The following is a 13181-nucleotide window of genomic DNA, read 5'->3' as shown; positions in this document are numbered from 1 at the left end:
TCTTGTGCTCTGTGCGTCTGTCTCTTTCCCCCGCGTTCAGCCGACCACACTCTGTTCACCTCGCTCTGAATGCTGGGGTGGATGCCGTACTCACTTCAACCCGGTTCACATGGTATCTCACTGTGCGCTGTCAGGTTCCCAGCACTATTATTGCGCTTTCCGTGTCTGGGCCCTTAGCTTGAGCCCCTGGTCAGTATTATAATATACCTCAGCTGCTAGCCGTATGTTGTGCCTAGTTCCCGTTTAGTCACTCCCAGGATCGAGATTGGGGTGGTGGGGGTGCTTGCGACAGCAAAGTACCACCTTCCCTGCGCTTTCCTGCTGGTCATCTTCTCACCCTATACCTTAATCGGGTGTACTCCTGCCTCCCCTGCAGTCTCAATGGTGCAGCTCCTCCTGTTTCACTGGTCCAGATGGGGATTATGTCGAGGGACAAACAACATCTCCTGTGAAGCTGAACGTGTCGTTCTGTAGCCCCTGTGACCCCCTGGTGTTCATTGGGGAGAGTTTGTACTCACAACGGCTTGTTTTCACAATAGGCTGCCCGTGTTTGTCACCATTTGTCTCTCTGTCTGTCCCTCACTCGTCTCAGTAGTGGGGCTCCTCCTCATAGGGATGCTTTGTGGAGTCGTACAACAGCTATCCCGTAAACCCTTGCTCTGCAGATCCACAAGATGCTCTGGTGTGCTAGCGTGGATGGTTCACCCCTCCTGTGCACCACGTACTAGTCCCCAATGCTGTCTTTCTTCGTGCCTGCCGCGGGGGGAGCAGGGAGGGCCCACCGACCGCTGCTCACTGCCAATGGCTGCCTTTCCTTGTTCAACTTAGTCCGGCTGCACGCTCCTTTTCTGGCTCACCCTCTATTCCGCAGCTGTCTGTAGTCTGCCGCAGGGCTGCCCGCTCCTCTATGTTGGGCAACAGCCTTGCGCTGGTGTCTTCCTCAGGCTTCCTTCAATGCTGCACTCTGCGTCGGATCGACTGCTCTGGTCCCACAGCTGTTTGTCACACTTGCACTAGTCTCTCACTGCCTGCTGTCCTTTGCTTTACTGCAGGCGCTTCAGCGTCCTTGTGGTTGCCTTCGTGCCCGTCTCTCTCGGCTTCCCCTTCAGGGCGGCTACCTCACGTCCGCCATCTTGTATCCGGAGCATACACCGCTTTTTTGCAGGCTGTCGTTTGTTAAGTCCACGCTCCCCCGCACAGCGGTTTTGTAGCCCGCCTGCTCTCTTAATCCACTGACACCTTTCCCTTAATTTCCCAGGATCGTCAGTTTAGCAGATCTATGCATAGGATCTCTTGGGAGCTCCCTACTTCACTGCATGGCCGCTAAACCATGCCCCTGGGATAGCAAGGCCTTTCTTTATCATTTAAAAATAAACATCTTTGAAATATCCTCTTTTGGTCTGCCTCGTTCTGGTTTGCCACACTGGACAGACATTTCTTTGGAAAAGAACACCCTTCTGATTGTTATTATTTCTTGGGGCGAGTGTTAGGGAGAATTTTAATTTCTGTGCTAATTCCCTTCAACCTTGGAGACCCCCAGATCTTTTGCTGAACTTGGGGGTTAAAATTAAAAACTCCTGAGTGAGTGGGACCCTTTTCTCCCTCTCTCATGTGTTTTTACCCGATTTGTATTTTCACTGTTTGTGGAGTCTAACAAACTCCATAGCCATCTGCTTTTTGTATGGTGACACACAGCACCTTCAGTGCAGTGTCACTGGGAAATCCTCTGGATTTCTCATAAGGTTTAAATACCTTTTCTTGTGTGAACTACAGTTCCCAAGAATAGTAAAGTGAAATGGGCTTTACTTAACTTTTTAGGTCCACCATCTTTTTGCCATTTTCTATTTGTGAGGTCTTTCTTAGCTTTTACTCTGTGCGTTGAGATGGGTGTGAGCCCTTTGTTTGTCTTGCCTTTGGCGGGCTTCAGGACTGAAGCCCGCCCCTCGTTCCAGTAGGTCTGGAAGGACAGGATGTGAGGGAGGGTGCCACACCTCCCCTGTCCTTTGTCTCTATGAGTGCCTGAACAAAACTAGTCCTGATTGGCGGGATGGATGTCTGTCTGTCCTGAAAGGATAGTCATCCTGCTGTGTGATCGACAGCCTAGGCTGTGCATGAATGGGAGAAAGCTGCTTAAAAAGATGAGGGTTTTGGGACTACAGGCAGAGTCGACCACTGGAAGAACATCCGAAGAAGAAACCGTGAACGAAGCTCGCTGCAACCTCCTGGACCTTCAATTGCCCGGTGAAGCCCTGCTGCTGTGCTGACCTCCCTTTTCACCTCGACAGAGAAGCTCCGCAGGAACGACTTCTCCCCTTGGGTTAGTGGGACCAACTAAACCTGCGACAAACTCCACTTGGCACCCTCCGCGACTTGCTGTGCCTCTCCGTTTCTGCAGAAGCCCAATGCCCGGGGTCGAGGCACCATAATCGCGTGCAACGTTTGCCGCAGAACGAATCTGGCCAAAAGCTCCAGGAGCCTCCTACGGGCCCTCCAGAAGCAGGACATCCCGATCCAGATTCCCCTCACCAGAGTGCAGGACCGAGGGAGCACAGAGAGTCCAACCGGTATCCAGCGTTTGGCATCATTACTGTTTACAAAGCGATGAAACTGCGAAGTGCTGCTGAAATGACAAGAGCCCGTAGCTGCCGACGACCTTCCCGAATACTGCCGCAGCATCACTCCAGACGTCCTGAATCTTGTCCCCATGACAGAGGCTCAGAAAACAGGGTCTGCTTGGTTGTAGCAAGACGGAATCCAGCTGGACCACATTTTCTTCTAACCAGAGGTACTGTTTGGGCTTGGGGGTACTTACCTTCTTGCCTTGAGTCGTGCTGTCTCACTTGAAGCTTGCCCTTACTTACTTTCTGAGTTGATCTCAACTCCATTTACACAATCTTAACAGCTTGTGGCCCTATAAGTGATTTTTCTGAACTCTCTAACTTTGTGAAAGACTCTTATCCAAGAAGTGCATCAGAACTGTAGACTGTGTCCAAATGACTTTGGCTGTCCTGGCTCCCTAAGGCACTCTTGGAAATCCATTGACTTTGGCATTGCTTCTCGCCCCTATAGGTTGTGGCTTGTCAAAACACTTTTACTGCTGGGAAAGGCTTAACGAGACTTCATTGGAGAATTCAGTTGTCTTCACATCTCCTGAGAATCTGTTCTAACCTTTTTGCTTCCCTTAAACTTTCCTTTCTGCAACTCTGAATCTGCAAAGTATACTAGTGTGACATATATAAGTGCAAATACTATCCTTGTTATTGAAGTCACCTCCGGGTGAAGGAGAAATGTATTAAGCATATCCAAAGATTATTCATTGGCGTGTTTGAGTCTGAAAAGTAATTTCAAGTTTATTCGTATTGTTAGAATCTTTTGCCTTTTTAAAGAATGCTTATTTAAAACGGACGTTAAATAAATAATTATCTATAACTGAAACCTTGAGTGTAAGTGTTACTTGGCTACTTGTATTTACGGATTTCAATTGAACAGCCCTACAACTCACATTTACCCCCCTTGAGATAGGCCTGGCTGCTGCTCAGTCACACTACCAACTTGTGAAGTACCGACCTATACCAAAAGGTGGGTTACTCAATAACAAGCAGATAAGTCTTGTGTAGTCTCACACAGTGTGACTGCACTAATTCTTACCTAACAGCGAGTTTACAGTTTTTTCATTAGATGCTCATGTAGGCACATAGTATCCACATAAAGGTAGTGAACCAACAACACTTGTGGCCCCATTACGAGTGTGGCGGTCTCGAAACAAGGGTGCCAGTAAGCTTACCTTGTTTCCAGACCGCCAAACTACGAGTCTGCCGTAGTGCCCAGCAGGTCTGCCCTAGCCGGGTGCATTGGCCCCGATAGGCAGAGTCGTCACGGAAGCAACAGTGCCGGTGCTTCCGTCTCCCCACTTCCATGGAGTCCTATGGGACTCCACGTGAATGGGGCGTTACCGAATGTGCTGCCTGACTTCCCGCTCCGGCGGGACTCATAAAATGTCAGCGGCAGATTCCGTATTTCGGGACTGGCGGGTTACCACCGACCTCACAATGAAGTCCTTGGTCTTGACATCCATCTTGATCCTAGGTCCCCTACAAGAGGATCTATGTGATCACTGCGCCGCCCGTATCTGCGACGGCCGAAAATGCTGACGCCAGTTACGGCGCGGCACAGTGATCATATCGTTCACTGTGCCCGCTCCCCCAGCCAGCTTTACCTCTCCCAACCACCCCACGCCACCTACCTTTAGGGCGGCACACTTCTGTGTGTGCCGCCCGCACTCTATGATTCCTGCAGTGTCAGCTCTTCCCACTAATGTGGGTTAGAGCTGACGCTGCTGTGTGCATTTATTTTTTCTTACGTGTCCCCTGCTTTCCAAAATGGGAAGTGAGGGACACCCCTGCAACCCCGGACTCCTGTTACTGTGCTCAAGTAGAGCAGGGGACACCCCCGCAACCCCCGCTCTGCTTGGGTGCAGTAAATGTCGCCCTCATTTTGTGCGCCTCCAAAGTCGCAGTGACTGCGGGGGCGCACAAATGAGGGCGATATTTTGGTATGATACCCTACAAGACAGTGGGCCTCATTGCGAGTTTGGCGGTAGCCGTGCCCTTAATAAGGGCACGGCTACCGCCAAACTCGCTACCGGCACCCGCGAATGGGCCATAACCGGCCCATTACGAGTTGAAGGGGCCGGTAATGGCCCATTCACGGGTGCTGGTGTGGGTGGGCTCCTGATCCCCATTCTGCCACATAGGGCAGAATGGAGGTGAGGAGCATGGTTGCACCGGCACCGTTTATAACGGTGCCGGTGCAATCACGAGTTCTGCTCGCGGGTGCCGGTCTGCACGTCTGGTCTGATCAGGGGTGCAGAGCGGCACCCGCAAGCAGAACTCGTAATGTGGAGGTATGGTAACAACGGCGCCGGTAGTGCTACCGGCGCCGTTGTTACCATATCGCCATATTCGTAATGAGGCCCAGTGTTTATGAAGAAAGTTTTATTTCTTTTAAAAAACGGTTGGATTTAAACGCAAATTTAGCAGTCTATAACTTGAAGGAAGTTGTCAATGTGGATACCCACACCCGGTTCATCTCCCCAATATGCACAGTTACCTCTCCCTGCAAACTGCCAGGCCCATCCACCCCAGAACAAAGCCTTCACATTGTCTTCCCTGCCTTACAAAGACTCTTACCCAATAAACCGCCCCTGTCTATAGGATTGCACAAACTCCCACTCTAGATGAAAGTAAACATCTCCCTACATTGCAATGCTTTTACTCTGAAAGCTAGGGCAATCACCACTCCAGATTCCAATGATAAGGATCATACGCAGCACTGTTTACACATCGAAAGGGCATCCTTCCAATAAAATAACTCAGTGAAGTGTAGCATATGTCTTCCTCCTATTTAATGATCAAAAACTAGAGTATGCACTGTACCACTATCTACAGTCTTGTTCATAGGCATTGAGAAATGATGTGCAGCAATTAATGCAAATATTAAAGGGATGGTCTAGTAAAAATTTTTATTTAAAAAATAGATAGGCAACATAAAAAAAAAAATACTACCATTCTCCGTTTTAAAACTTCCTATGTAAAATTGTGAGCTATTCAAGCTCAAAATTCACAAAAGCAAGCACATGGACGCATCCATTTTGTGAAATGGAGGCCCTCCTGTGCTGGCTTTTGCTTTTGCGGCACTAATGAAGGAAAAGCCAGCCAGCTGTAGTAAACAAAGGCTACCGCTGGGTGGCTTTCCCTTCATTAGTGCTGTAGGCGGAGGACGGGGACCGGAGACCAGAGCAGGAAAGCTGCAGCTGAATCTCGGTAAGTGCTATTTATGTATTTTTAAAAAATAAGCACTAGCTGCGTTTTTTTTCTAAGTTTTCCGGGCTGGAGGAGCCCGGAAAACTTAGAAATAAAACCGCAGCTTTAAAAACGTATTTATGTTTGCGGTCGCTTTTGAAGCGACCGCAAACATAAATACAACGTTATTGTGTCGGAAACCGCTGCGGTTTTTCTTTCCAAGTTTCTCAGGCTCCTCCGGCTCGGAGGAGCCTGAGAAACTCAGAAAGAAAAACCGCAGCGTTTTCCAACACAACCGTGTTGTTTCTGCCTGAATCTGCTTTACCATTTGGGGCTCTCGGGCTCCCCACGGGGAGCCCGAGAGCCCCAAATGGGAAATCAGCTGCAGGTAGAAACACTACGCGGCATGTAAACATAACCGCGTGTGTTTCTGCCTGCTGTGGCTTTCACTTTGGGTCTCCGGTGCTCCTGCGAGCACCGGAGACCCAAAGTGATAGCCACAGCAGGCAGAAACACACGCGGTTGTGTTGGAAAACGCTGCGGTTTTTCTTTCCAAGTTTCTCAGGCTCCTCCGAGCCGGAGGAGCCTGAGAAGCTTGGAAAGAAAAACCGCAGCGTTTTCCAACACAATAATGTTGTATTTAGGTTTGCGATCGCTTCAAAAGTGACCGCAAACATAAATACAACGTTTTTAAAGCTGCGGTTTTATTTCTAAGTTTTCCGGGCTCCGCCAGCCTGGAAAACTTAGAAAAAAAAACGCAGCTAGTGCTTATTTTTAAAAAATAAATAAATAGCACTTACCGAGATTCAGCTGCAGCTTTCCTGCTCTGGTCTCCGGTCCCGTCCTCCGCCTACAGCACTAATGAAGGGAAAGCCACCCAGCGGTAGCCTTTGTTTACTACAGCTGGCTGGTTTTTCCTTCATTAGTGCCGCAAAAGCCAGCACAGGAGGGCCTCCATTTCACAAAATGGATGCGCCCATGTGCTTGCTTTTGCGAATTTTGAGCTTGAATAGCTCAAAATTTTACATAGAAAGTTTTAAAACGGAGAATGCTAGTATTTTTTTTTTATGTTGCCTATCTATTTTTTAAATAAAAATGTTTACTAGACCATCCCTTTAAGCTCTGCTCTTCAAAGAAGAGAATCACTAAACAACTGAGAATTGAAAAGAGTACTTTCACAAACAACAAGAATGATTAATTATACACGTTTACAATTTTAGATCCTTGTTTTAATAATGTGGCCGTTTTATCTGCCCCTTTTTCCACCATAACCACAAACTATTATTTCCATGCTACTACCCAAGTAAAGGAAGTGTGATTTTCTGCAATCGATCTTTACATCATCGTATAGCAGGAAGCCCAGCCAAGACACGTTCTAGGAATCCATCATGGGTCTGGACAGTATTCTACATGTATGTCAAAATAAAGTCATGCAACAGAAAGAAAGGTTTGAGTACAATATTTCAAATAGAGAATAACAACCAAAATGTATTAAAATGTTAAACCATCCCTTTATTGTATGACCAACCTTTAAAAGGAAGCAAAATCCATTGCACTCACCAGTTACCTTCATTTCGAAGAATGCCTCATTATGGTAGGAATCTGATTGGAACAAACAGCTGTATTGTCCTTCATCTGAGACTCTGACTTTCTTTATTTTTAGGGCAACACTGCCATGGACAATGCCATCTTTAATGAACTCAGTTCTTCCCAGGAATTCTGGGTCTTTCCCTTCATCTGTGTCGTTCCGGAGGTGATACTTGTGTGCCATGAGCCGTCTGTCGGTTTTCTGCCATGCCACCAACATATCTTCAGCACTCATCTGAGGGTTGAGTTGACAGCGTAACACTGCATCTTGGCCAACGGCATACTCAATGATCAGATGTAGCGCAATCACATCAAACTTCTCTATTACAAGACACGAATAAAACAGAGTTAGAACAGAATGTAATGGGGAATGTGTTACATAAGTATACAAATCTAAACCGTAGAGCAGCAGATGACATGCATTACTCACCGTAATAGCATTTCTGATGATTGTATCTGCTTAGATTCCCATGCTGTGCATATAGTCAGACATCTAGTGGAAATCGATGAGTATTGCATCTTTCTTTCAAAGATAGAAAGTGGACGTTGACATGGGCGCGACTGTACCACTATCCCTAACGTGACATATAAAGTACCCAAAATCCCTCATGTGTCGAGGTCCCTCTGGTTGTGTTTTTTCTGCCATGAGGGAGCCTTATAGTCAGCGTGAGCGGGTGTAAGTGGTCTATGTTCCTTCTACTCCATGAGGGGAGGAGGGGTGGGCGCATGTGAATCTAAGCAGATACAATCATCAGAAATGCTATTACAGTGAGTAATGCATGTCTTCTGATGCTTGTGAATCTGCTTAGAATCACATGCTGTGCATAGACTAGCAAGCAGTACCCAAGAATGGTGGTGGGATGGATCAGTAGCAAAGAGATGTCTTAGCACCGCTTGTCCCACCTGAGAATCAGACCTAGCGTGTGTATCCAGGCAGTAGCGTTGTGTAAAGGTGTGTACAGAACTACAGGTTGCCGCTTTGCAAATGGAATCAAGAGGAATATTTGCAATTAATGCTATGGTGGCCCCCGTGCCCAGAGTAGAGTGTGCTCTAGGCGTGAAGGGTAAGAGAAACACCGTGTGATGCCGTTTACGATCCACTTAGAGATAGCTTATTTAGAGACAGAGTCCCCTTCTCTGCCAGCTGCCACTGAAACAAAGAACTGGTTTGTTTTCCTTAGTGGCTTTGTCTTTTCCAGATATTAGATAACCGCTCTCCTTACATCTAGTGTGTGGAGGCTTCTTTCTGCCACGTTAGTGGGGTTCTGGAAAAAGGTGGGTAGTTCTATGGACTGGTTTACATGAAACTTTGAGAGAAATGTAGGCGCAAAGCGAGGGTGTGTGCACAAAAGCACCTTGTCTTTATGAATCATGACAAATGGGTCCTGAACTGAAAGGGCCTGCAGTTCACCAACTCTCCTTATAGAAGTGATAGCCACCAGGAAGGCGGTCTTGTTGGTGAATGCTTTAAGGCTAGCATTGTGCATTGATTCAAAGGGAGGCCCCATTAGTCTAGTAAGAACAACATTCAGGTCCGACCCGGGAGCTGGGTTGGAAATAGTGGATGAAGTCTCTTTACCCCTTCCATAAATGCTTTAATTACAGGAATTTTCCACCATGAAACCTTGCTCTGGGACGTGGAGTACGCCAAAAGCCCGGCTAAGTGGACCTTTAGAGAATTGAAAACCAGACCTGAATCTAACAGGTGGGGTAGGTACAGGACGATATCTTTAGGTGAGCATTCAATAGGATTGAGGCCCTTGCTGTTACACCAGATGACAAAGCTCTTCCATTTTCTGGAGTAGCAACACCTGGTGTTAGATTTCCATGCTTCTCTGAGTGTTTCCATGCTTCTCTGAGTATGTCCATGCATCTTTGAGGGAGCTGGAGGTGCCCAAACTTTATGGCCTCAGGAGCCAGGCTGCTAAATTGAGTTTAGGGGCATGGATTTTGTGTTTCTCCCTGGTCTTGAGACAGCATGTGGTACGGGAACGGCAGCTTCCTGGGAGGGCAGACTGACATTGTTATGAGATGGGAGAACCAAAGCTGACGGGCCCACATTGGGGCCACCAGAACCATCCTCACTGGCTCTTGGTGCATCTTCTACACTATTCTGTTGAGAGTGGCAAAGAAGTCAACCTCTGGGAAGCCCCACTCTGAGAAGACATGGAGTAAAATGTCCTCCTGTAGCCGCCACTCGTGCTCTACGGGTAAGGGGAAGTCTCTGCTGAGTACGTCTGCCAGAAGATTGAGTTCCCCTGGAACATGTTGTGAAAGGAGGTACATTTTGTGTTTGAGAGCCCACTTTCATATGCCCTGGGATAGTTTAAACAGCCCTACAGAGTGAGTGCACCCTTGTTTGTTTAAGTAATACATGGCCGTAGTAATGTCCGTGAGGACTAGAACTGTCTTCCCCGGCGTGTTTGGAAGGCCTTCAGGACCTTGAACACTGCTAGCATTTCCAACAGGATGGTGTGATTGGATGCTATCACTGGGGACCACACGCTGTGCACTGTCTGTTGAAGAAGGTGAGCACCCCCCCCCACCACGTCAGAGATGCGTCTGTGATGAGAGCGGCTTCTACTGCGGGGGTGGTGAAGGTTTTCCCCTGCAGAAGGTTTTCCCTTGACCGTCACTGCAGAGAATGAACGAGGGCTGCCGAGACTACCACTAGATCGTCTGACTGGCCGCTGGCCTAAAACCATTGGCTCGAGAGCCACTCTTGCATACGGCACATGTGCAGGCGAGCGTGAGGAACTAGGTAGACGCAGGAAGTCATCATCCCTAACAGTTGCATGGCCTTGCGTACGATCACCTTGTGACTGGCTACATAGTGAGGGATCTAGAACAGCATGTTTTGAACCCTCTCATTGGAGGGAAAGACAAGGCCATCTTTGGTCCGAATTAGAGCCCCCAGAAACTGTTTGACTTGATTGGGGTTTAAACTTGACTTTGTCTCGTTGAAAGAGAAACCTAGGTTGAAGAGAAGGTCTTCTGGGTATGTGTTTGGCATGTTCCATACGAATCCCCAGTTATGAGCCAGTCGTCGAGGTAAGGATAGACTGGGATGGACTGCCTGCACAGGTGAGCAGCTACTACCGCCAGTACCTTTGTGAATACCGTGGCGCTGAGGCAAAGCCGAAGGGGAGAATCTTGAACTGTTGGGTTTCCTCTATCATGAAATAGAGGTACTTTCTGTGCGCTGAGAAAATTGAAATATGAAAGTATGCAGCTTTCATGCCCAATGTGGCCATGTAATCCCCCTGCTGCAGCAGGGGGATTACCTCCTGCAGTGTTGTCATCCTGAATTTTTGCGGTTTGACATAGTTGTTCGCTGGGTGCACGTCTAACACAGGGCACATGGTGAAATCCTTTTTGGGTACAAGGAAGTACACTAAATAAATATCCTTGTTTACCTGGTGAATGTGGACGACTTCTAGGGCGCACTTTTCCAGAAGGACTTGAATCTCTTCCAGCAGGATGCACAGGTGTTCTGGCGACAGGTGTCTGCTCTTCGATGGGTTGTGATCCCCTCCCAGGCATGACTAAATGACAAGCGACCCCCGACTGGGGAAGTGTTTGAGGGGACCCGAACCGGCGAGTCACTTTGAGGTGGAGGCCGGGGAGCCTCTAGGAGTAGAGTTCCTGCCTCTACCCTTTCCTCTACAAGGGCCTCTTTGCTGATATATGCTTTTACTAGAAGAGCCTTGGCCGGAGGACCATGGTGTACTCCCTGAGCCATATTGTCCATGGGAGAGCGGGAAAAAGATGTGCCACGAAAGTACCTGCAGGAGTTAGAGCCTCCATGCTGGTGAAGGGCTTAGCCGTGAGCTGGCTGAGAGCGATTTTAGTGTTTCATGCTCTATTTTTGCAGTCTCCAGGGCGTCATCAATAGCTTTCCCAAAAAGGTTGGAGTGCTCAACTGGTTTGTTGATAAGAGAGGCCTGAATTTCAAGTTTAAAGCCGGAGTTATTTAACCAGGCGTGTATTTTAAGTAAAGTTCCCTGGGCTAGGGTGCGTCTAGCGGTCTCAGCCGAGCCCAGAGTGTTTTTCAATATGTTGTGGGTAACCCGTCTGCCCTCAGCCACGACTGCCAGCAGGCGTGATCGGGTGGGCTCTGGGACATCTTGAGGCCATCCTGGACTAGGCCCCATTGGACATCGCTGTAGTTCGCCAGGAGATTAGTATTGTTTGCGATCCTAGTAGAGTAGGCTGCAGAGGCAGTGACCCGTTTAACCAGGGCATAAAGCTTTTTACAATCTTTATCCGGAGAGGCTTCCGCCGAGGACAGTGGAGCCCCCGCCCTTTTCCAAGTGGTAGTAACCACCAGGGAGTTCCGGTGTAGCATGACCCCTTATGTATAGTGGGTCAGAAGGTGATGGGTGGAATAATTGTTTAACCCGGTGACTGCCCGTGTGAGAGACGCCGACTCAAGGAAGGGGCTAGGCACTCCTTTATAGAGTTGAGTAAGGGGATGGCTCTACTTGTTAATGAAACTATCATCAACAAAGCCAGAGTCTGGAGCTGCCTCATGTCTGGAGGTGGAAAAGGTTGCCCAGAAGGGGGAGATTTTCCTAGTAAGGCCTTGGAGAGAGGCTGGGGCTTCAGAATACTCTTCTTGATGAGAGGGGTTGTCCTTGTGCTCTGTGGCTGCAAAAATGATAGCCGCGAGGCTTTCGCAGATTTTCGGCGATTGAATCGAAGGTCTCCATGCGCATGATGGCGCTGTCGCGGTCAGTGAGTCCACTGATGCCTTAGGTGCTTGTGCGCACTTGGACGGTATGTCGACAACTGTATGTTTTTTAGGGTGAACGCCCTTTCCAGAGTGACCCCCAGTCACATGCTGCGAAGACGGTTGCATGGAGAGCGCCGAACCGCAAGGTTCAGAAGGCACCGGCAAAGTTTTCGACGCCCCTGTTGGCGTTGTGCGCTTCTTCGATGACTCTGTCGAAGAGGCCTTAGGGGTTGTGTGTTTTTGTAAGTGTGGTGCGTGGGTGCTTTTGTCGCTGGGGTGTGAATTCCCCATAACAGAGCTGGTGGCCTGTCTGTTGGGGCCAGAGACAGGCATTTGGGAGCCACAAGGCTCCGCCGAAAAAGTTCAATGGCTTCCAATTCGTAGCCATGGCTACCGATGCATTCCTTGTCATCCGAAGCGACGGCGCCAACGGGGGAATGGCTATCTGCCTGCATAGGCGGCCCACCATTTAGTGTGTCTGTCTTTCAACGTTTTAAGTCGAAAGAGCTTACAGGACTTGCATGAGCGCTCGTTGTGGTCTCGAGGAAGACATTGATTGCAACAGCGATAGGTGTCCTTCCAAGGAAACTTGCCGTTACACGACAAGCAAAGATCAAAGGGTATCCTCTCCATAGCAGAGGGTAACAGCAGCCAGACCAAGAAGAGAAAGAGGGAAAAAGGAAATACATTCTTAGGGAAGAATAAACCCAGGGCCCACTATCCCTACTTTAAGGGCCTGGTGGAGGGCTATGGCCACGCAGTCGACAGTCACCGAGCAGTTGTGGATGTCTTCGGTGGCAGGAAGCCCACGAGGCAGTAGTCGAGATGATTAGTCGGGAGACTAAACACCCATAGCTCATGGGGACAAAGTTAGCAATATTAACTCTTGTGAGCTCTGCATAGGCGACCAACCAGGTTGACTGAAAAAAACAATCTGAAGGACCTTGACACGTGAGGGATTTTGGGTACACTACACACCACGTTAGGGATAGTGATACAGTCACGCCCATGTCGACGTCCCCTTTCAATCTTCAAAAGTAAGATGCAATTCTCTGTTA

The 13181-nt window shown here is 48.6% G+C and overlaps 1 protein-coding gene across 2 annotated transcripts in view; it reads right to left on the bottom strand.

Moving 5' to 3' along the window:
• LOC138521321 (butyrophilin subfamily 2 member A1-like) overlaps positions 1-13181 on the bottom strand; it is a 773333-nt gene that overhangs the window by 667569 nt on the left and 92583 nt on the right. For both annotated transcript variants that reach the window (XM_069634063.1, XM_069634064.1), the window contains exon 3: positions 7362-7709. In XM_069634063.1, coding sequence (XP_069490164.1) covers positions 7362-7709 — 348 coding nt within the window. The remainder of the gene's footprint in view (positions 1-7361; positions 7710-13181) is intronic.

This window comes from Ambystoma mexicanum, chromosome 13 (assembly GCF_040938575.1).
Source record: "Ambystoma mexicanum isolate Mex_15411 chromosome 13, UKY_AmexF1_1, whole genome shotgun sequence".
Classification (NCBI taxonomy): Eukaryota; Metazoa; Chordata; class Amphibia; order Caudata; family Ambystomatidae; genus Ambystoma; species Ambystoma mexicanum.
The sequence above is the reverse complement of the archived record's forward strand: the minus strand, read 5'-3'. Positions and strand labels throughout refer to the sequence as shown.